Source organism: Cyprinus carpio, chromosome B16, assembly GCF_018340385.1.
Source record: "Cyprinus carpio isolate SPL01 chromosome B16, ASM1834038v1, whole genome shotgun sequence".
In the NCBI taxonomy this organism is placed as follows: domain Eukaryota; kingdom Metazoa; phylum Chordata; class Actinopteri; order Cypriniformes; family Cyprinidae; genus Cyprinus; species Cyprinus carpio.
Genome location: NC_056612.1, coordinates 9,028,158 through 9,053,282, shown reverse-complemented (window position 1 = coordinate 9,053,282; position 25,125 = coordinate 9,028,158). Strand labels below are relative to the sequence as shown.

Genomic DNA, 25,125 nt, shown 5'->3' with positions numbered 1-25,125 from the left:
ATATATATATATATATAGATATATATATATATATATATATATATTTAATGGAGTATCTTACAGAGATTCCAAAACTTGCATGTTAAAATGGAGAAAAAATCTCTCAGTAATAAAGAGAAATGAAAAAAATTATCAACAAAAAGTAAACTTGAGAAATTATATGTTTGTGATTTTTGTTTAAGTTGAAGAGAGTCTATAACAAATTTTGAGTATTCTGTATATTTTTACACACTATAAAATGTAAAAAAAAAAATCCTAAAAAGTAGGAGGACCTGCACCATTTACAGTGGCATTTTCAGACCTAAATACTGAAGTTGCGGTATAGTTTTATGTAATTTTTCTCTATCAGTGGTACATCAGAGATAATCATTTACGACATATCTCAGCTTGCATCTTACTTACAGTCAAGCAGCAATATATATATATAGGTGAGATAGTATCTTCATTTCTGGAAACCTGTATGATCTGAGAGATATACATTTAGTCTCTCACAGTTATTGTGCAAATTTAAGTACAATTCGAAAGAAAACTTTACTTTGTTCAGTTTTAGTTCAAATAATGCAGCTTAGAAATTTGTTCAAGTCAGTTTTTATCCATTGCGAACATTTGGCTTAATTTTGGAGAAATATATTTTAATGGATACATCAATACTTTATTGTGATCTTCAGCTGTGGTAAGTACCTCTGGGATTAAAGATTGCTAATAAGTTGTCATTTGTGTTAATTCTACTTTTATTTTACATTAGCAAATATCACATGTGCTATTAATCTAATGTAAAAAAAAAATACAACAACAAAAAACTGTATTTTTACTGGCCTAATATTGTCTAATTCATTAGATTGTGAGTCAGATTTTTCTGTAAACCTCTGTAATAATTCTCATACAGAATTTAGGGCTAATCCTGTCTTTTTTCATTTTCTTTTCATCAATTTGAGTAGAGGAGATGAGAAACATGAAGGCTTTTTTTAGTCAGTGTTAGCGTGTGGTTTAGGTGAACAGATAGCAGAGAAGAGAAGAAGAAAACTGTTCTCTTTATCAGCATGTGGTTTCAGAGAGATAGCTTTTTGTTTCTATGCAGATATTTCTCTTAATTTGGAATTGGTGTGTGCAAGGGAACATGTTGGTATCAGTGTATTTTAAACACAAGCAAGGAACCCAGGAAGAGATTGTTTTTTTTTTGTTGTTGTTTTTTTTATTACAGGCCTTGTGTATGAGAGAGGCCTCATTAGTGAAGAAATGAAGATGTTAAAAATGTTGAGTAGCATGTAGGGATGTCAATTATCGATCATTTCCATGATCGATCGTCGTTTAAATTAATGATCAATTAATCGATTAATCGTTAACCTTAATGCTGCAAAACGTGTCTATTGCAGCGGCATGACAGGATGTGCAAAAGCCACTCAAAAAAAAAAAAAAAAACCTTTCTCACTTGATTTAAGGGGGTTTAATCTGAATAAAATGCTAGTAGCAGGATTAAAAATTGAATAGATGTGATTAAGATCATTTGATAAAATGAAGAGAGTGCGCCATACGTTTGAGATCCTTTTACTTTGTTGACTGTTTTCTGTCCCGGCACTGAGACCGCTGAAGGCGCCTCTTTAAATGGTTTCGTGGTGCTTGTTGTTGTATTTTAAAACACAATTGCAATGTTTTCAACTGACATTATGGCATTTAAAATAAAATTATCCCAAACATAACTGTGGCGCGTGTGGCTGTGCTACGCAGTCAGTGAACCGCTTCCATCGGTGCTGCTGCGGTAAAACACACTGTTGCTCACATCAAACATTTTTATGTGATTATTATGACAAGTACTTAATTTGATGCTGCTTGGTCCTGTTCCGGAAAATGTCAGATTTTGAATTTTTGCTTTCCGGTAGGCCTATTTGTTTTTAAAAATCCGGCATTTGCAGTGCATTAGATCGTGACAGTGCATGTGTCCATACGAGACGGCGTGAGCGTGGGTTTGACTGGATTTATTTGGAGGTTATTGCTCACATTTCATTCGGCACAAATCCAAATGTTTCCATGTTTGCAATTACGGAGCCCCGCACATGGAATGCAGGAAAAAATAGTAGGCTAAATCGTGCACACGATTTACTAATTCGTTCCCTCAATGTACTAAAATGTGCACATGATTACTATTGCGTTCCCTCGATTTACTATTTCGTTCACTCGATTTATAAATTGTGCGCACGATTTCGTTCCCTCGATTTGCTAAATCGTGCGCACGATTTACTAATTCGTTCCCTCAATGTACTAAAACGTGCATATGATTACTATTGCGTTCCCTCGATTTACTAATTCGTTCCCTCAATTTGCTAATTCGTTCCCTCAATTTGCTAATTCGTTCCCTCGATTTGCTAAATCGTGTGCACGATTTTGCAAATCGAGGGAACGCAATAGTAATCGTGTGCACGTTTTAGTACATTGAGGGAACGAATTAGTAAATCGTGCGCACAATTTATTTCTTTTTTCTTGCATGTCATGTGTGGGGCTCCGTACGCAATGTATTTGAATGTTAACCCTCTGGAGTCGATTAAGTATTTCATTTTTGGGTATTTTCTCCTGATAACCCCGAAAAGAACTTAAATTACACTTTCAGTTCATTTTTGATCGCTACAGATTAAGTGCAATACATCAATCGAATCTGTAAAGGGTGCCTACTTTTTTTTTTGTATACAGACATAATAACAACAAAACTTTGTGCACTTATAAAATAAAGATAACAAACAAGGAGTGCTGTCTGCAGCCTTTGTCTGCGCTGATCTTCAGAGGGACAAATGCGTCATTAAAATGAACTGTAACGCAGTGAATACTCACGAAGAGACATGAGAGAGAATATCTATGAGAAAGCCTGACATGCTACTTTTAAACTAAACAAGTGCTGCTGAGGTTTATTTTTTTGTGATAGTTTTTTTTATTTGAAAACAACGCGATGTCCGTTTTTCACGTCTCCCTTCATTATCTTCTAGCCAAATGCGACCACGCCCCCGGAAAGGCGCCGAGCGCGCTTTTGAGATTCAAATGTTTCACTGAAGCGCGCGGCTTTTGAATACGCCCCAACAACAGAAGACAACGCAGTGAGACTGTTCTTCAAGTTTTTATTATTTTATCGCGATGAGAGGAATAAGACATAATTCAACCCCAAAAAGATGTGATGTGGTTGAGGATTTGAGATTTGGATTTCCTCAGAAAAAAGAATGAAGCACTTTATTCAGCAGAGATCATAAACATGAGTAAGTCTCTTTTTATTTATTTATATACTTGTACTAGTTTTCACATAACGTGTAAACATTTTACTAGTTAGACTTTTTTTCCAAAGACTTTTTCCAAACTATAATTCCTGACTAAATGTATAATCAAGTGAAATATTATGAAGTTTCAATAACAATATACAGTACTATACCATTCAAAAGCTTGATGTAATAATAAATGTACCATAAATGTAACTGTAACAAATGTAACAATCATTGCTGTTCTTTCAATTTACCCCCCTAAAAAAACCTAAAAAAAAAAATTCTCAGCTCTTTTCAACATTAATAATAATAATAATAAACATAATAATAATAATAATGATGATGATGATAATAATAACATAAATGTTTTTTTGTAGAAAAATAAATGTGTTAAAAGGATTTCTGAAGGATTGTGTCACTGGAGTAATGATGCAAAAAATTCAGTTTGAAAGTCAGCTTTGATTTTTCCTAATAAACTGTTTAACTGCACTCACAAGTGAATATTAAATTAGGTTGTGGGATAATTAAATATATTCTAAATAAACTACAAACATAAAATTATATAGATTTTATTTTGTCCTCACATTCTTTCTTGTAACTCATCCCTCTCAGTGACACAGCTGACTGAATGGCTCATTATGCAGCTCATCATTATGCAGGCCTTTGTCTTCTCAGGTGTGAATTCATGATAGTGACCGCCTACTCGCTATGACTTTTTACCAACAAAAAGTGTCTTAGAAATTTAAATCAATATATTGTTTTCTGTAAGTGATAAACACAGATGATTTTCACATCATTTAGAAAACAAAAAATTCTAGGCTACAAGCTCCAGTTCTCAAAATATCTGGAACCAATTTTCTGTATGTGTTTTTATTGCCTTATTCAAGTGATTTAACATTTTTAGTTTTTTCACTAACCACGCATAACATTTTTTTTTCTCTCAAAACACAATCATGTACATACATGGCTGCTCACATATATTATAGGCTAGTTTGTGCTGATTACAGTGAGATTAGACTTTAGCCATTTAGATATTTATAAGAAACTGAAAAAAGCACAAATGTCAGGGCATGACAAAACTTCTCCAGGCCCCAAAAATACCCTTAGACTCCAGAGGGTTAAACTATTATTTATAATGTAAACTAGGCTTGTACTTTACACGCATTTGCATATGGAAAAGATCATCCTATCACATATGTGCATTTCTGGGGTGTGATGCTGTCATTCACCTAGCTCCAGAGTTATTAGTCATACTGTATGGCATTTAGGTTATTGACTGGCTCAAAAATCTGGCTGCAGAATTTAGCGCCCACAAGCAAACATGGCAGTTTTTAAATCGCATCTGCAAATGTCGCATGCAGTAGATAGGATGTCAACCCACATTGACACCTTTCCTCCAGACACACACACTCCTGACATGAGACCCACACTCTTGCAAAAACTGCTGCAGGGAGTTTCCTTTTGTGCTCTAAATCAAGACACACCTTGACACACTGACATAAACACACTGACACAGAAACATGCACACACACAAACGATGTTTCATATATAAATATGATAGATAAATATTGGATTAATACATTTAGATGTATATAACCCTATAAAGTCTCTTATATATAACCCATTTAGGTCTCTTAATGATCAACATGATAAAAACTTTGCTGAAAAACCTGTTGTACACATCTACATGCCATCTTTTTATTAAGTAAAAAGCTGTGAAATAGCTTTTATATTAGTAATATTTCTAAATGAATCCTCACTGGGCTGAAGAAACTTAGATATTTGTATCCATACATGTTGAAATGTATCAAATATGATATTAAACATTATAAACAGATTTTTTTGGCTTTTGATGAGCATTTATTTGTATATTTATTTGATATTTAGATGCGTTTTATGCAAGTAGTCTGCTGTTGATTTACATTACAAGCCATTAGAAATAAACCATACTTTTTCCCCATATAATATCAGCATGTGATACCATTGTTTTTCTCTTAGTTGGCCTCTGAGAGAAAAAGATAAAAAAAAATTTATCTTCAGGTGTGAGCTCCATATTCTTCTTAATCATATTATATGAGCCTGTTTTTTTCTAAAGGTTCAATTAACTGATTTTTTATTCATTCTGACTGTTATTTCATATGCCAGACTTTACAAGGTTAATTAAATCACTTACAATAACAGTGTAAATGTGCATGATATTGCATGACAAATGTTGCATTCAATTTCAGACAAGAAATATGAGATGTTTAGATTTCTTGTGATGTAGTGCTGTATCAGATTAATATTTCCACTCAACATCTTTTGGGAGAATGCGGGATTGGGAGAAGAGAGGATGAGAAAGAAAGGGGCGGGGTGAAGAGGGGGATGGACATTCCTGGCAGTAAAAACACAGATGAAAGAGCGTATTACTGGCAGTCGCTTCCTTTGTGAGCGAGACAGAGAGAGGGAAAGAAAGAGCAAGATAATGCATGAAAGAGGGAAAGTCAGAGTGAAAGAGAAGCCAGTAAACCACTTAAAAAGACTCTGAGGTTGACACCTTCATGTCCACCTCCTCACACTCAATATTCCCCGTCTCAGTCAGTCACAGTGAATCTCCCTGTTTTCTTGTGACGTGTTATTTGATTTTGTTGTTTTTGTGAGAAAAAATGCCCTTCTTTGATTCACCCACTGTAAGGGCTTTGATAGACCAGGTGGGAAAACTCGTCAAAAGAAGCTTGAATTTCTAACATGAAAAGGTCAGGCTGACACAGGCTTCCACTTTACCTCAGATCACCTTTTTTCAGATTTTTTAGATGATCATTTCAGCACAATGACATGGCCCAGATGAGAACCCAATATTGTTATAGGCTTTTTACACTATACCTAACCAGTAAACATCTTCTTTAACATCAAGATAACCCTGAGTTAAGCAGCATTTCACAAGGGTGATTTTGAAGGGCATCAGCTGTGATATAGTTGTGAATTAGTAATGCAAGATAAAGTATGAAAAATGTGAAAACGTGGGAATTGGAAGAGATTTTTTTATTATTTTATTTTATTTTATTTTATTTTATTTATTTTATTTTATTTTATTTTATTTTATTTTATTTTATTTTATTTTATTTTTGCCCAGATTGTTTGATCGTTCATTCATTTGTCATTCATTCACAAAAGACCACTTTAATATATATATAAATATATATATATATATATATATATATAAATATATATATATATATAAATATATATATATATATATATATATATATATATATATATATATATATATATATATATATATATATATATATATATATATATATATACACATACCGTTTTTTTTACTTTACAGACTCTTCATAAATTAAAATATGTACCTAAATAATTAGAATTAAAATGAATATTTAAACACAATTTAATAATGAAAAAAAGAAATATTTAAATGTAGTTGTTTTAGCTGATTTTAAGTTTCTAGTCCTAAAATGGACTTGCATAAAAGACAAATATTTTGCAGAAGCAGCATAAACCTGATGTTGCTGTGCTGCATTGGAACTATGCAGTATATAAGCAAACCACACAATGCTCAAAACACAAAGTGAACCACACTAAATTCACATGAGATAAAATTGTTGCTGTTTTAAGAAACTGCTGACAAAAAGATTGTGCACGTGAACAGCAGAACACCACTGAACCGCCACACAAACAGCAAATCTGACCTGCATTGTTACGATCCTTTCATATATTCAATATATTAATGAAATGTGTTGATGCTTCTAGACAATGAAATATCTTTTCTACAAATGTAAGTTGAGATGTTGTGTAAAAACTCTCACTATCGCACATAATCCACTCAGAGCATTACATTAAGCTAGGATTAAATATGACCCTTGGTTAACAATTTCAAGTGTAATCCCATTAGTTCAGCTCTCAATTAAAACCTTTTTACATCATTTTATGATTGCATTTTATTTTATTTTGTAATAAGCCTCAGTGGAATGTATCTTTGTACTTATGAACTTTAACCTTGTATCATTCTCTCATTCACTTCCTTCTCTACGTTTACTCCCACCTTTATGTGTTCATAGTGTGTGTGTGTGTGTGTGTGTGTGTGTGTGTATGTGTGTGTGTGTGTGTGTGTGTGTGTGTGTGTGTGTGTGTGCGTGTGTATGTGTGTGTGTGCATGCTTGACCACATCACTTAGCCACACACACATTGCGGGATTCCAAGAAATAAGTAGGTTAGACTTACTGTCATTTTGACTGAAAACTCACACACACACACTAATGAACAGAACACATACATTTTGAGTTTCAAATTTGGGACTTGCAAACATGACAGAAATGCAACAAAACCACTAAATGACAAGACTCCAGACCAGAACATACAAGTGAACATGAACCAAAAAATCTTTTTTTTCAAAATGCATATTATTGATCTTATTATAAACAATTCATCGATGCATAATTTTTAATCAAAATATATGATCTGGAACATATGCTGGTGACATGCGCTGGACTTCTGCAAAATTCTTTTCATTCATATTTTTTTAACACCATCCCTTTCTTATAATTAATCAGAAGCTTGCATTCAGATCCGCCTCCATCCACTCAACAATGTGGAAGGAAGTCCCCGTTGTACATGGTTTTCTTTTTGATAATCTGTTTCACTCGGGTAATACAAAAGAAAAAAATCTGCCACTATTTTTGTTACATCGCAGTTTTAAACACTAATGTATTTTAAGACCTGTCCCTTTGCATATGGTTTCTGATATTATTGTTAAATACACTGTAATTTCACTTTTAATGCTGTGCATTTCTGTGTCTACATTTTCAGACTAAATGTCCCCAGTATAAAACCTGAAATCAGCTACATTTCAGGGACCTGACAAAACCCAACAGTCGCTGTGAAGAAAAAAACATAATAAACTTATTAAATCATGTTTTGGGGGAAAGAAAATATAATTAACCTAGTATACAAATAGACACCAAGTTCCTAACATGACAAAAATATGCATATATCCCTAGTGAAAAATAAATGTACTAAAATTTATTTGAAATACATTTATTTCATGCTAACTATACTACAAATACATTTACATATTATGTACTTAATAAAAATACCCTGCATTTGTACTTTTAGTTTACTAAACTGGAATACTTAAAGTCTGCTAAATTGCTTATTAGAATAACTAATTTTGTGCTTAATGCACTTTAATTGTGCGGAAGTAGTGCTGAAGTCCAACTAAAGATGAACTGTATATTTATATATTGTGCCGAAGTTGAGCTATTACAGGCATACTTTAAATATCTTGCATTTAAAGATGGATATTGTTCAAAGATCATACAATAATGACATTAAAACACATTTTAGGCTTAATATTAAGAAATGTGCACTGTGCACAAGAAGTACGCCAAATAAAGTTTAATTATAATTTTAATGTCAGTAATTCTCAAGCAGTATATAGGTTAATAGATTTGAACTATACTTAGTATAAAATAAATGTATTTTAAATACATTACTTTTTTTTTACTAGGGACGTTCATATGTGTTTGTGTTCACAGCACAACAGTAGAGCTACACGTCATTCATACCTCTCTCTTTCCTTTCATTCACCCTCCCCCATCCTTTCTCTCCCTCTGTTCATTAGATTAGGATTTCTTAATGTGGCTTTTAGGAATTATCTTTAGTCTGTTACAAAACCAGTGTGTGTTTGTGTTTCAGCAGCTTTGTGTATTTATACTTCTGTGTATTTGCACTTGTACACTTGTACACTGTGAGTGTGTATTTAACAGCCAACTCACTTAAGGACATACTACAAAAAGAACCAGCCATCCAGTGTTTCATTTCTTCATATTAATCAGTCTACTCATCCATCACAATATACTGTACTGATTTTAACATCTTAAAGCATCAACACACATCTTAAACCACTTAAAATGTTGGTATGTCTGTGCTTTATTTGAATGTCATTATTGATACATGGTTGAGTTATTTTTGGGTTAAGTAAAAATATATAATCACTTTACTTTTTAAAATATGTTTATATACTATCATTCAAACATTAAAGTTTGATACAATTTTTTAATATTTTACAAGTCACCTATGTTCACCAAGGCTACATTTATTTGATCTAAAATACAATGAAAACAGCTGTATTGTGACATATGATTATAGTTTCAACTCTTTCATTTTAATATATTTTCAAAGCAGCTATTACTCCAGTCTTCAGTGGCACAGGATCCTTCAGAAATCATTCTAATATGCTGGTGATATCTGGTGCTCAAGAAACATTTCTTGTTATTATCAATGTATGTTAAAACATTTGAGCTGTTTTTTCAGCATTCTTGAATAAATAAATAACAGCAAGTTCAACATAACAGCATTTATTTGAAATAAAAATAGTTTGCAACATTATAAATATCTTTAAACTGTCACTTTTGATCAGTTAAATGCATCCTTGCTGAAAGAACGTGTTCATCAACAAAAATAAATATAAAATTAAATTTTCATAAAAAAAAAAAATAATGTAGGCTATAGGTAATAACAATTATTTGATCTGGGCTGTGCTGCCCTCTGCTGGCTAGAATTATAATCTGATTAATAGCATTGGGAATTATTTAAATCAGATGTGACAGCTCAACACATTTATGTTAAAACACATGATCAAGACTTTAATGCCTATATAGATGCCTCATTCATTTCATTCATTCATTTAGGTTTTTGTTGTTATTGTTCTGTTTGTGTCTATAGCTCAGATTGAGGTGATCCCATGTAAGATCTGTGGAGATAAGTCTTCAGGGGTTCATTATGGAGTTATCACTTGTGAGGGCTGCAAGGTAAGAAAAAGAATGTCAAATATTCATTGTAATTCTGCTTCTTTAGTACACTTCCCCCTAATTGTTCTACACCCCACCAACCCACTGTCCAACACCTTCTGCCTCTACAGGGCTTCTTCCGCAGAAGTCAGTCCTCCAGTGTGCAGTACTCCTGCTCCAGACAGAGCAACTGTCCTATTGACCGTGCCAGCCGTAACCGCTGCCAGAGCTGCCGTCTCAAAAAATGTGTCGCTCAGGGAATGAGCCGTGATGGTAAGAAAGGATGGATAGAAGAATGCTTGAATGGATTATATAGAATGATTAATTCCATATTTTTTGTGATGTTTTCTCATCTCCCTCAGCGGTGAAGTTTGGCCGGATGTCTAAGCGCCAGAGAGACTCTCTGTTTGCAGAAGTTGAGAGACACCGGCAGCAGCAGCGTCTTCAGGCCAACTCAGTCCAAGAGCCCCAGCCTCTTCCAGCCTACCGATCCAGCAAAGAGCCCAGAGAACAGTCATCACATCTCATCCCACCTCTACCTCCAGCTTACCCTTACTCTGTAGAGCCTGAACTGCAAGGCTGCCCTCCAGAGATGCATCCATACCTGGAGTGTCGCATAGGCGAGGCCCAGGCTCAGAGTCTGGCCTACAGGGGCTCCCACAGGAGAGGTGAGAGCAACAGCTTGTCAGCTGGGAGAGGTGAGAAATTCTCCACTGTAGGAAGTACTTTTTATCTCAGATGATATTGTGGTGTATAGTTTTCTCTTTCTCTCTTTCAGGATTTGACTCCACAAGGTCTACACCAGAGGCTATTCTGAACATGAGCGGCAGTGAAATGGGTATTCGTCCTTTTGACCCTGAGAGCTCGTTCTTTTCTTACCCAACATCTCTGCACATAGGTGAGAACCACACGATTCATGAGAGCTATGTGGTGTTATAAAGTGGTTTAGAGGGATAGTTAATCCAAAAATGAAAATTCTGTCATTAATTACTCACCCTCATGTCGTTCCAAACCCGTAAAATCTTTGTTCATCTTCAGAACACAAATTAAGATATTTTTGATGCATTCCGAGAGCTCTCTGATCCTCCCATAGACAGCAAGGGTACTACCACGATCAAGGCATGGAAACGTAGCTAGGAGATTGTTAAAATAATCCATGTGACATCGGAGGCTTGGTTCGTAATTTTTATTTGTGAAGAGAATAGTTTTTTTTTTGTACGCAAAGAAAACAAAAATAACGACTTTATTCAACAATTCGTCTTCTCCGCATCACTCTATAGCGCAATTTTATTTTATATAGCGCAATTTTATATAGCGCGGATATACTGTTTACGCTTTGATCTGAATGAAAACAACGTATCCGCATACATACATTGCATAAGTTGTTTGCGTGTGTGATACTCTCCAAAATTGCGCTATAGAGTGATGCGGAGAAGATGAATTGTTGAATAAAGTCGTTATTTTTGTTTTCTTTGCGTACAAAAAGTATTCTCGTAGCTTCGTAAAATTACGGTTGAACCTCCGATGTCACATGGATTATTTTAGCGATCTCCTTGCTACGTTTCCATGCCTTGATCGTGATAGTAACCTTGCTGTCTATGGGAGGCTCAGAGAGCTCTCGGAATGCATCAAAAATATCTTAATTTGTGTTCTGAAGATGAACATAGAGCTTACGGGTTTAGAATGACATGAGGGTGAGTAATTAATGACAGAATTTTCATTTTTGGGTGAACTATCTCTTTAACAGAGTTAAAGTGTGCTCACATTACGATTAAGTGATCACACCTTTAGGAGTTGTACTAAGTGGTGTTGTACTGTTTAGCTTTTGGATTAACGTCTCTCTTTGTGTTTGTTGACAGAGGAGCTCTCTGCAAGTATCGTGCGTTCCCACAGAGAGACGACTCAGTATCGACCGGAGGAGCTGCAGGCTCTCAGATGGAAGGTTTTTAGCAGGGAGGAGATCCACGCTTACCAGAGCAAAGTACATGTTCTCTACTCTTATGTAACTAGCACAGCTGTAACTGATGACAATGTGAAACTGTGTGTCATTAGTCAAACATTCCTCTTTGTGATTTAATTAATTAAAATCTCAGTGGACTGTGATGACGCATTAAATGGTCATCTGTGTCGTAAAACCTCGAAAGTTTTTCATATTTGTAGTTTTTTTAAATGCATGTACTTTATAACACTATTCTTTGTATTATATTATCTTTGCATCACATTACAAAAAAACTAGTTTACGCTAATGCGAGGGTGTTTCTAATGCAGCGCCTATGGGAGGGACGGTAAATTTGACATCGTTCTCTCCTCTGACTGCCGTTGTCAATCTCTGTCGGTTTTTTTCACTTTTATTTAAAGTCGTGAAAAAACAATCGTGGAGTTTTTCTTTTGCTATTTGAAAAAATGGGAATCCCATTCACTGCTCTGCAAGTTAACCCAACTATGTTGACTTCCGCTGCTGAGAAACCCAAAAATGTGCCCCTTCTCACTTTCTCCATCTCTTCTTCCCCTCTCTGCAGTCGGTGGATGAGATGTGGCAGCACTGTGCAGTGCGGTTGACAGATGCTGTTCAGTACGTGGTGGAGTTTGCTAAACGTATCCCAGGATTCCGCCAGCTCTGTCAGAATGATCAAATTGCTCTCCTCAAGAGTGGTGAGATATAGCTGTCCGTACAACATACTAGTTAATTAGTTACGGCTGGTAAGGTTTACAAGGTTAATATCTCCATTCTCATCTCTCTGTCCTGTTTCACTTTTCTGGCTTTGTCTTCTCCTGTTTCTATAATTCTGTGTATGTTGCTCTCTCCTCTCTGCCTTCTTCTGTGCGTACCCTTTCTCTCATTCTTATTAGGGTCCATGGAAGTGGTTCTGGTCCGGATGAGTAGGATGTTTAACACAGAAAACAACACAGTATTCTTTGATGGCAAATTTGCAGGAACAGAACTTTTCAAATCCCTCGGTGAGTTAAAAGAATATTTTGATTTACAGCGACCGCCCCATAGACTTCCAGTGTAAGAGCATTTTTGTCAAAATATTTTTAAAAACCTGAATTGAATCATATTTGTCTAATATCTTGTGAATAATACTAATACGTACGAAGTACTAATAACAAATAATATATTTTAAAAGGATATACCTATTGCAAACTGGATAAAATGTTTTTGGGAACTTAAAGGCATGTTCATTTCAATTAAATTAAGTTGTAGTTACGTACATACATGAAGTTTAAATTTAGGTTACACTTATAATAAATAAGCTTTCCATTGATGTATGGTTTGTTAGGATAAGACAATATTTGGCCAAGATACAACAATTTGAAAATCTAGAATCTGAGAATGCAAAAAAAATCTAAATATTGAGAAATTGCCTTTAAAGTTGTTCAAATTAAGTCCTTAGCAATGCATAGCACTAACCAAAAATTAAGTTTTGATATATTTATGGAAGGAATATCTTCATGGAACATGATCTTCACTTTATATCCTTATGATTTTTGGCATAAAGGAAAAATGGATCATTTTGAGCCGTACAATGTATTTTTGGCTACTGCTACAAATATACCCGTGACTGGTTTTGTGGTCCAGGGTCACATGTGGTTAAAATTAGGATAAGGGTTTGTCTTAGGGTTACTTGCATCCAATTATGCATAATTTATTGTTATTCTAAAAGTAAGTACATGTAATATGTGTAACAAGGTCCTAATTTTTGACCAACCTAAGTAGTACTAAAATACTTCTCTATATGTAATTACATAATTATATTGCCTTTGAAATGTGGTTAAAGTGTACTGCCAAATATACTGTCAAAGATTTATGGTAAACTCAAATATATTTTAATGTAATTTCTATTGAAACTTGTATGTTAAATATATTTTTAATTTGGATTACTTTTGTATAATGAAGTCGCAATTTAGTATATTTAAAAAGTATTAACTTTAACTATAAAACGCTTTAGTATGTTAGTCACCCATCAGAATAAGTGTACCTTTTTTATTTGACATTTCTACAAAGTGTGCTTTTCAAAGGTGTAGTTAAGTGTGTTAAGAAACAGTCATGAAAGTGTACTTCAAGTATACTTAAGTTGCCTTTTTATTCCATTAATATTATATATGCAAGTACACATTCTATACGATTACACTCCCTTCTCACAAGGAATAATTACTCACTGACATTGCGACTTATTCATTTTTATTAACAGTCATTTTTTACCTTCCAGAAGGTAATGGCAATGCAACTGAAACTGTTTTTGAATGTCTGTGTTTGTTCTCCAGCATGTGGTGATCTGATAGCTGCTGTTTTTGACTTTGCTCACAATCTGTGTGCGCTGAGACTGACTGAACAGCAGATGGCAGTTTTCACTGCACTGGTCCTCCTCAATGCAGGTGAGCACAGCAAAACCACATTACTGCAGAAACTCTGACTTTAAAGTAGAATGGCCTTAATCTCTCATTATTTCTCTCCATTTTGAGTAGATCGACCGTGTCTGGAGGACAGAGATCGAGTGCAGAGAGCCAGGAGAGATTTGGAGCTCGCCCTTAATCACATTCTGCACAGAGACAATCAGGAGAGTCTACTGCATAAGGTAAGAGAGCTGGAGGAAAATTAATGGTTGAAGGAATTAAATAAAGAAATATATCGGCTTTAATGTTGTGGTTTTGTATGTTCCTAGCTGTATCAAAGAGTCCCAGTGCTGAAGTCTCTGTGTGCGCTGCATATTGAGAAACTGCGATGGTTCCGGCAGCTCTACCCTCTCACGGTGCATTCTCTCTTCCCTCCGCTATACAAAGAGCTGTTCGGCTCTGACACGGATATACAGACGCTGACCACTCATTGAACACACACACAGGCACATTTCATTTGCAAATTGTGACACCACACACACAGTTACATATAGTGTATGCAATCTAGATCTAAATATATTATTTACCTGCTGAAGAAATAAAATCTATTTTTGTAACTCTCAGAAGAACAGAAAATAATATTAACAGACGTATGCAGTATTTTGTGCAAATTCTATTCTGTAGGCCAGAAGCAAAATATTACTACAAATGCTATTCAGTTTGAGTACTCTTAAACTTGAATTTTAATGTTTTTGAAGTTGTTGATGATCGTAGCTGGTGTATAGGAGCTTTAGCTCTGATCGTTAGAATGTGATTTATAAAGCTGATCGGTTTTGAGACCAGCAAACAGCAGATTACAAATGATATCTGCAGATCTCAAAGCATCATTGAAGAACTGGTAGTGTGATTTTCAAGCTTCTTTTACAACATTAGAGTTCCCCCCTTGATTTCTCAGGCAGTACAGACAGAGACATGAATGCTTAATGACTTCTGCTACTCATAGCCTATTACATTATTGCATTAATTTAAATCTATTTTGACACCTTATGTATCAGCTTTTTTTGGTGTCTTGGCACTTATAATGCTTATCTTTCATTCATGGATCATGTTTTTGAATTCACCATTCCCTTCAAACAGACCATCTTAAGATGTGATTTTGGATTTTCTCTGTGTATTCAATCATTTGAAGAATTATCAGATGGATTTGACAATATTTATGCTCAAAGGTCTAAAAATGTATCGAATACTTCTATGGAATAAAATATAATGCTCTTATTCAATATGCTTGTGTAGACATTTAGATTGACAACAGTTCTATTTTGTCTTAATTGCACTGATTAATTTGTGGAAACCTATAAACAAATGACCATATGTTTATTTGCAGGAGTATGTGTGCTTTATAAATCTGTGTTTATCAGAAGACTCTGTGCATTTTTATTTTTTTCTGTTCCATGTTGTATTCTGCATCAACTTTAACTTATCACTCAAACAGTGGATGAAACCCTGTTATTCTTTTGGTTTTGTTCTGTTTTGGAGCATAAATACTTGTTTGTATTCACAATATCTGTTGTGTTGCTTTGCAGAAAAGGCCTAAAATAAACTTCTGAAAAGTATAAAGGCTGGGACTGTATCCAGGAAAAATATCAAGTGTTTTCCCGTTCCTTTTAATTGTAAGCAAAAACTGAAATCTGTTGTTTTCTACATTTTTACTGACTCACACAGATGTCACACAGCCCTTACCACTCACTTTCTAATGGTTTTTACATGTCTATAGATCACTGACTTGTGACTTCACTGACTCACAACAGTGTTATTTCTTAGAATTGCACCAAAACAAATGTGTTTCAACATTTCTCAAAAAAAAAAAAAAAAGAAAAGAAAACCAAATTCTGTTGGTTTTCATTAGGTTTAAACACGGGATCATCTGAATCACAGCAGACTAGAAAGGCTTTGTCATACGCAAACACAATGGGGTGAATTTATCCCTATGAGACCTCAAAACAGACTATAGGGAATAGTAGGGGAACAGAACTTATTGAAAGAACTTATTGAAACGGGCTTCCATACTAAACCGATTCATCCAAAAACACTGATTCATGCAGAAACAAAACTGTGACTGAATATGAACAAATCTTAATACTAAACATTCATGTATTTATTGAAGGTTGCTTGAATGTAGGACTGCAACAAATGATTATTTTGATAATCCATTAATCCAACGATTACTAGAATGATTAATCAAGTAATCGTTGATTATTTTTCAGCTTTTGTAATCAGTTAAAATAAAGGGTTAGACATATCTTAATGTAAAAAAAAAACAAGTTAATCACTTGAGCTTTTAAAAATGTCAAACAATTATATTACTTTTGTAAAATTACAATCGTTATCTCAATAATGTTGACTAATTTTAGCTGTACTTGAATGTTGCTATGAGACACTTAGTGAGACAACTGTTTTCTTTGTGGAGTAAAAAATAGGTAAAAACTGCCAATGTGTCTAAAATGTAATTCAGTACCATATATGATTGAACTGTTGTGTAAAAGCATTATCACACAGTGCTGTTCTGCATATCAGCAGTAATTATTTGGGCCATTTGGACCTATACATATAGGCTATGCCACTATTCAGAAGCACTGTTTGCAACATTAGTTTCAGTAAATGTCATACAAAGATCTTATTTCATAGCAGATCTTAAAAAGACAATCAAGCATTCTTGAAATGACGGCATCAGATGTCCTTTCCTTCTGTTTTCCTTGTATTAAGGGGAAACTCCCTTTAATGTTAGAATAAGGAAGAAAACTTGATTTAAAAAAAAAATTATCCTGAAGCTCGTCTGGGCACAAGAGATCCTCATCAACTGTTAACATTACATGGTTTTGACTAGAAGCTTTTGTGTATCCTTGAATTCATCACTTCATCGCAGACAGATTAAAGTAGAATAAATTATGAATTTGGTGTTGAACCATTGTATTCAGTCTTGAGTCACTGGTGAATTGCACTGTGAATGTAATCAACTGTGTAATAATTTATTGGAGTTTCTAATATTTGTAAATCTAATCCACAACTATTTTCTTTAGGCTTTTACAATTTATTTGTGATTTTAAATTGTAAATTAATTTGAACTCTTTAATTTAATAATAATATTGTGCATTTCCCTATATAGTTTGAGGTTGTTTTATTTTACTTCTCTTTTCACTGACCCATTTTGCTTTTGCAACTCATACTTTGCTCTATTAATTTAGTAAATATCTTTCATTTAATTTAGGTCTCATGACAGTATTATATCTAAGATATGTCAGAATAGATGAAAACAGTGGATTTAGTTCCCAGGCTCTCAGTGCAGCATATATGCCACATGATTTTGTTTATGTTGAGACTGTGTGTCCAAGGGAACAAAGCCATGTCTGACTCAACAACAGAAGAAATACCAGCACTGTCGGGCAATCCAAGGCCGTTAGCACCAGCAATGTTGCGTTTGTGAATGTAAGACTGAATCAGGGCCAGCTCTGTAGTTGCTGATATTTTAGTGTTTCTATAACTCATTTCCACATCTGAGATATCCCCGCCAGCCGTACCTGGAGCCAAAATCAGTGAACCTTCACACCGAAACCAAATTCAGAGTTTTTTTTTGTTATGACTTCACAGGATGTGTATTTGTGTGAGAACTCCTAGGACTCTGGTTTCATGACATCAAATGACCTTACCAGAATGTAGGTGAGCTTTAGTCATAACCAGGCAGATATTCCATGGCCACAATGCTTATTTCTTGGGAGAAATTGAGTCATAATTTAATCCTTTTAATCCCTCCATGAGTCACCTTATGTATTTTTACAACCAACTGCCCTGTGCACACAGGATTGTGGGATATCACAGGCAGTGAAGGATATCAATGATACAATCATGAAGGCACCTCAGAAGTTACAGAAACATTGGATTCCTGTCTTAATGCGAATGCAGCCAATATTTAGTTCAACACCAATGGGATTTTCCAATGAAACTTTCTGCAGTTTGAATCATTATTAAACAACATGGTGACAGACGATGTATATGAATGGATCTCTAAACTATGGAAGCCCATTTCTGCCAATGAATAAAAAAACAAAAAAGGAAATTGCGACTTTTATTCAGACTTTTTTCCTCGCAATTCTGACTTTCTCAGAATTTTGAGATATAAACTCACAACTGAAATAAAAAAGTCAGAATTCCGAGTTTATTTCTCACAGTTCTCACTTCATTTCTCAGAACTGAGTTTGTCTCTACATTCTGACTTTATAACTCGGAATTGTGAGTTTATATCTCAATTCTGAGAAAAAGTCAAGAAAGAAATTGTGACCTTTTTCTCGCAATTGTGACTTTTTTCTCAGAATTGCGTGATACAAATTGTGCAATTCTAACTTGCAATTGGGGGGAAAAAAAGTTAGAATTGTGAGATAAAAAGTTTTTATCAATTTTTTATTCACTGGCAGAAACGAGCTTCCATACTAAACCGATTCATTCAAAAACACTGATTCATGCACAAACAAAACTGTGACTGAATATGAACAAATCTTAAAGTGCCCCTATTATGCCTTTTCAACTATTTCCTTTCATGCAGTGTGTCATGTAGCTGTATGTGAACATAAACTATCTGCAAAGTTGTGACACCGACAGTGCACGATAGATAAAGATATTATCTGTCAAAAAAAAAAGAGTCGACTCGCAATTGCCGAAACGAGTCGTCAGGAATTTGAATCTTATTCTGTTACGGCTCTACGTCACGAAGTAGCACATTTGCATAATGTCCGCCCACGTTTTAGGTTGCCAACTTGCCCGCCTACAAACAGTAAAGTTTCTATGTGGTTAACATCATTTCGAGAAGACGATGTTTCTACACTGTGAGAGTAAATTTGTTTGATCACATCTCATAATTACCACAAACTTGTCAACACTTACACTTACCACTGAGAAATGTCCTGCTCCAGTCATACTTGTGAATCAGTCTCTTGTCAATCAACCCCTTCAACCGTTTCATCATCAGAATCCGGCTCGAGTTGGTAAGCTACAATCCATTCAATCTTTTCTAAAGTCTCTAGTGCTGTCATTCTGTCAAGCAATTGACGTTTCGTTTCCGACACGCGCTGTACATGGTAGACCAATCCAGAGCCATAGAGAGAGCTCTCCATGGCTTTGGACCAATCACAAAGGACTGCGCCATCTGACCAATCACAGCAGTGAGGGCTCACGGAAAGGAGGGGTTTAGAGAGACTGATTCTTTGAATTGCTTCGCTCAAGTCATTTATGAATAATTTAGATATGAGGTAAAATTAAATATATTTTCTGAGAAAACTAACATGTTTTTTGACCTTGCATGCATGTAAACCTGTTTTAGGAGACTTAATATCATAAAACAATATTAGCAACCTTAAAAATGGTATAATGGGGCACTTTAATACTATACATCTGTCACGAATCCTGTATTTTATATTGATTGGAGTTTCTGGAAGAGGTTGCTTTGGGGTTATATTGACTCTCACACCACACAGACTGTTACACATCACCCTGGACTACATTTCCTATGCACCATTGCACTAATCACAAGCTCACCTGAAACCAGTCACACACAGCTGCTACCAATTACACCCACTATAAGAATCAGTCTCACACAACCATTCACTGCAGAGTATTGTTTTAGCATTTATCACTCTCATAGCAGTAGCTACAATACGGAGCCAGTTCAGTTTTCAGCCTTATTTCTTAGTCTAGTCTTGTGATTACCTGTTTCCTGATTCCTGCCTGTGTACCTGGTTTATCTCTCTTTGCCTTGCCCTTTTGGATATTGTTTGCCATTGTCTGACCCTTCCCTGTTTTTTGTGTGTTTGCTTGTTAATGAAAGCTTTGCTGGTTTATCTGCACGCTTCATCTGTTTACTCTGTAACAACATCCATATATTTATTGAATGTTGCTTGAATGTAGGACTGCAACGAATGATTATTTTGATAATCCATTAATCCATTATTTTTCAGCTTTTATAATCTGTTAAAATAAAGGGTTAGATATATCTTCATGTAAAAAAAAACAAGGTAATCACTTAAGTACGGAAGAGGATTAGGGCCAAGCAATAATAAAAAAATAAAACCATCTCGAGATTAATGTCATTATATTGCGAGATTAAACTCGTTAAATTTCGAGAAAAAAAAAGTCGAAATACAATCTTGAGAATAAACTCATTAAATTTCGAGAATAAAGTCGTTGTGTTTTGAGAAAAAACTCCTTAAATTTCGAGAAAAAAACTCGAAATACAATCTTGAGAATAAACTCATTTAATTTCGAGAATAAAGCCGTTGTGTTTCGAGAAAAAAAGTCGAAATGAAATGTAGAGAATAACGCATTCGATCAGTGTTCATTGCATAGTCTGTATCTTTCAGTAACAAAGAAATACTATCAACTTTAGCTAATTATGACACAATAATAATTAGCACACGAACTTTAAAGAGAATTTGCAAGCGGCTAGGTCTTTTTAGAAGAAAAAATCAGTCCAATTTGCGCGATGTAGGCTACTGGCTTTTGTCCAACATGAAATGACAACCAGAGGACAAATGCAAGGTTATCGCTGGCTTCAACCAAATGCACTCTGGCACTTGGACAGCTATGATAAATTAAAACCGTACGGCATTGCCATTAATGGCGTGTAATGTAATGCATTTATTCTCAAGTTTGTATTTCGACTTTTTTTCTCATTATTTATTTAGTTTTTTTTCGAAACACAACGACTATGTTCTCGATATTTAATGAGTTTATTCTCAAGATTGTATTTTGACTTTTTTTCTCGAAATTTAACGAGTTTTTTCTCGAAACACAACGACTTTATTCTCGATATTTCATGAGTTTATTCTCAAGATTGTATTACGACTTTTTTTTTCTCGAAATTTAACGAGTTTAATCTCGAAACACAACGACTTTATTCTCGATATTTCATGAGTTTATTCTCAAGATTGTATTTCGACTTTTTTTCTCGAAATTTAACGAGTTTAATCTCGCAATATAATGACTTTAATCTCGAGATGGTTTTATTTTTTTATTATTGCTTGGCCCTAATCCGTACTTAAGATTTTGAAAATGTCAAACAATTATATTACTTTTGTGCAATAACAATCGTTATCTCAATAATGTTGACTAATTTTAGCTGTACTTGAATGTTGCTATGAGACACTCAGTGAGACAACTGTTTTCTTTGTGGAGTAAAAAATAGGTAAAGCCTGCCAATGTGTCTAAAATGTAATTCAGTACCATATATGATTGAACTGTTGTGCAGGGGCGCCCCCAAGGGGTGGCCAGGGGTGGCCGTATAAACTCTGGCCACCCCTGTGGCCACCCCTAGGATGATTTGCAGTGGCTACTATTAATTTAAATCTATTTTAAATCTATTAATTTTAGATCTATATAATTTATATATCATTTAATATAGTTATTATCACACGAGGAGTGACGTTTTTCTCCAGAAGTCTGCATAATTGCAAATGTGACATTGATTTTATACAACAGTTCAATAAACAAGAAGTTAATATCAAGAGTTTTACGTTTTAGACAACATATTCAATTTTTGCGCTCTATTTCTAAAAACAAAAATCATTCCAAACACAGCCACTGTTTTGCTTCTCTGAGCAACATGATAGTGTTTCGTTCCTGAATGAATCAACCGTTTAAAAGATTCGGTTCAATCGCAATGACTCACTTATTAACAGTGACTCGCTGCCACCTACTGGCTGTTTTAATTTCACATTTAAGGTACCATTTCATTTTTGAAACAATTTCAAACATCAGTTTTCAATGTTTTTATGTTTAAAAATATCAAAACATTATTTATTAATTTGTAACTCCAGGTTAAAGTATTCCATGTCCCTCAGAGCTCCATTAAACAGTGTGTAAAAACATCTAAATGGCACTTCAGATGCAGTTTCTGTTTTCTCTGCATTGCAAAGATCAATTTTGTTGATACTGATTGCATTTGCTTGGTAACAGCCCAAAGTGTCTGACTTAAAAGATGGTGCACACTTTTAGAAAAAAATGGCGTAAAGGTAAAAAAAAAAAAAAAAAAAAAAAAAAATAGCCTCAGCTGTCAGCACACTTAGAAATAAGATATCAGCACAATAACACACACAGCAAAATATTGTCTAATTTTCGTTATCGATAAAATCCCAGAAATCACAGAGATATAATTTTTTTTGTCAATATTGCAAACCCTTTATTTATTTATTTATTTTTTGATGTGCCACCCCAAGATTTACTGTGGCCTCATCTGGCCACCCCTATTAAAATTTTCTGGGGGCGCCACTGCTGTTGTGTAAAAGCATTATCACACAGTGCTGTTCTGCATATCAGCAGTAATTATTTGGGCCATTTGGACCTGTACATATAGGCTATGCCACTATTCAGAAGCACTGTTTGAAACATTAGTTACCATAAATGTCATGCAAAGATCTTATTTCATAGCAGTTCTATTATGAAATGACGGCATCAGATGTCCTTTCCTTCTGTTTTCCTTGTATTAAGCTCCCTTTAATGTTAGAATGAGGAAGAAAACTTAATTTAAAAAAAAATTATCCTGAAGATCGTCTGAGCACAAGAGATCCTCATCAACTGTTAACATCACATGGTTTTGACTAGAACCTTTTGTGTATCCTTGAATTCATCACTTCATCGCAAACAGATTAAGAGTAGAATAAATTATGAATTTGGTGTTGAACCATTGTATTCAGTCTTGAGTCACTGGTGAATTGCACTGTGAATGTAATCAACTGTGTAATAATTTATTGGAGTTTCTAATATTTGTAAATTTAATCCTCAACTATTTTCTTTAGGCTTTTACAATTTATTTGTTATTTTAAATTGTAAATTAATTTTAACTCTTTAATTTAATAATAATACTGTGCATTTCCCTATATAGTTTGAGGTTTTTTTTTTTTTACTTCTCTTTTCACTGACCCATTTTGCTTTTGCGATTCATACTTTGCTCTATTAATTTAGGTCTCATGACAGTATTATATCTAAGATATGTCAGAATAGATGAAAACATGACCTTGTTTATGTTGAGACTGTGTGGGAACAAGGCCGTGTCTGACTCAACAACAGAAGAAATACCAGCACTGTCGGGCAATCCAAGGCCGTTAGCACCAGCAATGTTGCGTTTGTTAATTTAAGACTGAATCAGGGCCAGCTCTATAGTTGCTGATATTTTAGTGTTTCTATAACTCATTTCCACATCTGAGATATCCCCGCCAGCCGTACCTGGAGCCAAAATCAGTGACCCATCACACCGAAACCAAATTCAGAGTTTTTTTTGTTGTTGTTTTTTTTTTCAATACACTCCATAGCAAAAAAATTAATATATTTAAAATACAGTTATTTCATGCTAATTATAGTTCGCAAATTATTGCTCGAAACAGCTGAAATAAAAATTATAATTAAACTTTATTTAGAGTAATACTTGTGCACAATGCACATTTCTTAATATTAAGCCTAAAATATGTTTTAATGTCACTATTGATGAGGTTTGTGTGATCTTTGAATAATATCGGCCTTTAAATGCAAGATATTTAAAATGTACCCAATAGTTACACTTTAGCACAATCAAATACTTCAGTATATTTTTAGATGGACCTCAGGACAAGCACAAAATTAGCTGTTTCAATTAAGCAGACTTGAAGTATACCAGTTTAGTTTACCAAAAGTACAGTTGCAGGGAATGTTTCTTAAGTACATAAATATGTAAATGTATTTTTTGTATACTTTTAGTAGCCTAACATACAATAATTACTCAAGAAAACTGTATAACTAACAAATAATTACTGCAGTGAGAGTTACAGAGTATTCAGTGAAGGAAAAAAAAAATCAAGAATATGGATATGATGCAAACAATTCAATGACCATTGACTTACACAGTTATTAACTCAATATTAATTTGACAATTTGTAACCCTGCAAAAATGTATACATCTCTTTTTCAAAGGAAAAGTTCATTCATTCTTTAGGGGGGAAAAATCTGCAAGAAAAAAATATACAGTTGCATATGTCATGGCCGGCTCTGAGCCGCAACAAATGAGGGAGGCAACGAGAACAAAAGCAAATTAAAAATTTATTTAATCAAACATAAAATAAACACCACTACAAAAAACATTTCGTTTAGAAAATCCACATAAATAAAGAATAAGCTACATAATTAATACAAAATATACACTTCAAAATACAGGCCTGCAAACTACCCATATTAAACTAATACATGGAGCAAACGAATAATAAATAACTAAAGCAGCAACCCAAAATAACAGACGACAAAGGAGTAACAAAAAAACCCTGAAGTTAAACATCCATCACTTTTTATCATTCTCTGCAGGTGTTTCACATCATGATTAGCTCAAAGCCCCCCCCCCACACTCATTATAATAATACGAGGCGCGTCACCCCCCCAAAAGATAAACTCCTATACAACACACAAACGAAAAGTTAAAACATAATTCCAGTAGGGTACATCCCAACCTCCTTAACTACTGTAAACATCACAAACTACCTAAAGCCTATCTAGTCTTCAGTGGCTTGCCGAGCTCAGGGCCGCTTTAAACACTAAACTCAGCATCCTCAATCCCATAATCAGGACTGCCGAAGGACACTGAAGTGTACCCCCACTCAGGATTACCACCCAAAACAAAAACAAGCCCCACCCCCCTCTAATCTAAACTGGGATGTAAAAAAAACAAATCTTTATTAGACTATATAACTCCCAAATAA

The 25,125-nt window shown here is 34.4% G+C and overlaps 1 protein-coding gene across 6 annotated transcripts in view; it reads left to right on the top strand.

Moving 5' to 3' along the window:
* LOC109091182 (nuclear receptor ROR-alpha B-like) overlaps window positions 1-16,008 on the top strand; it is a 33,552-nt gene extending 17,544 nt beyond the window's left edge. For 4 of the 6 annotated variants that reach the window (XM_042740536.1, XM_042740534.1, XM_042740540.1 and 1 more), the window contains 10 exons: window positions 9,966-10,051; window positions 10,162-10,303; window positions 10,393-10,728; window positions 10,809-10,928; window positions 11,890-12,011; window positions 12,550-12,682; window positions 12,881-12,988; window positions 14,297-14,407; window positions 14,495-14,607; window positions 14,695-16,008. In XM_042740536.1, the coding sequence (XP_042596470.1) occupies window positions 9,966-10,051; window positions 10,162-10,303; window positions 10,393-10,728; window positions 10,809-10,928; window positions 11,890-12,011; window positions 12,550-12,682; window positions 12,881-12,988; window positions 14,297-14,407; window positions 14,495-14,607; window positions 14,695-14,859 (1,436 nt within the window). In that variant the 3' untranslated portion in view covers window positions 14,860-16,008. The remainder of the gene's footprint in view (window positions 1-9,965; window positions 10,052-10,161; window positions 10,304-10,392; window positions 10,729-10,808; window positions 10,929-11,889; window positions 12,012-12,549; window positions 12,683-12,880; window positions 12,989-14,296; window positions 14,408-14,494; window positions 14,608-14,694) is intronic. The other 2 variants (XM_042740538.1, XM_042740535.1) reach the window with 2 other exon arrangements.
* The last annotated feature ends 9,117 nt before the right edge of the window (window positions 16,009-25,125 follow it).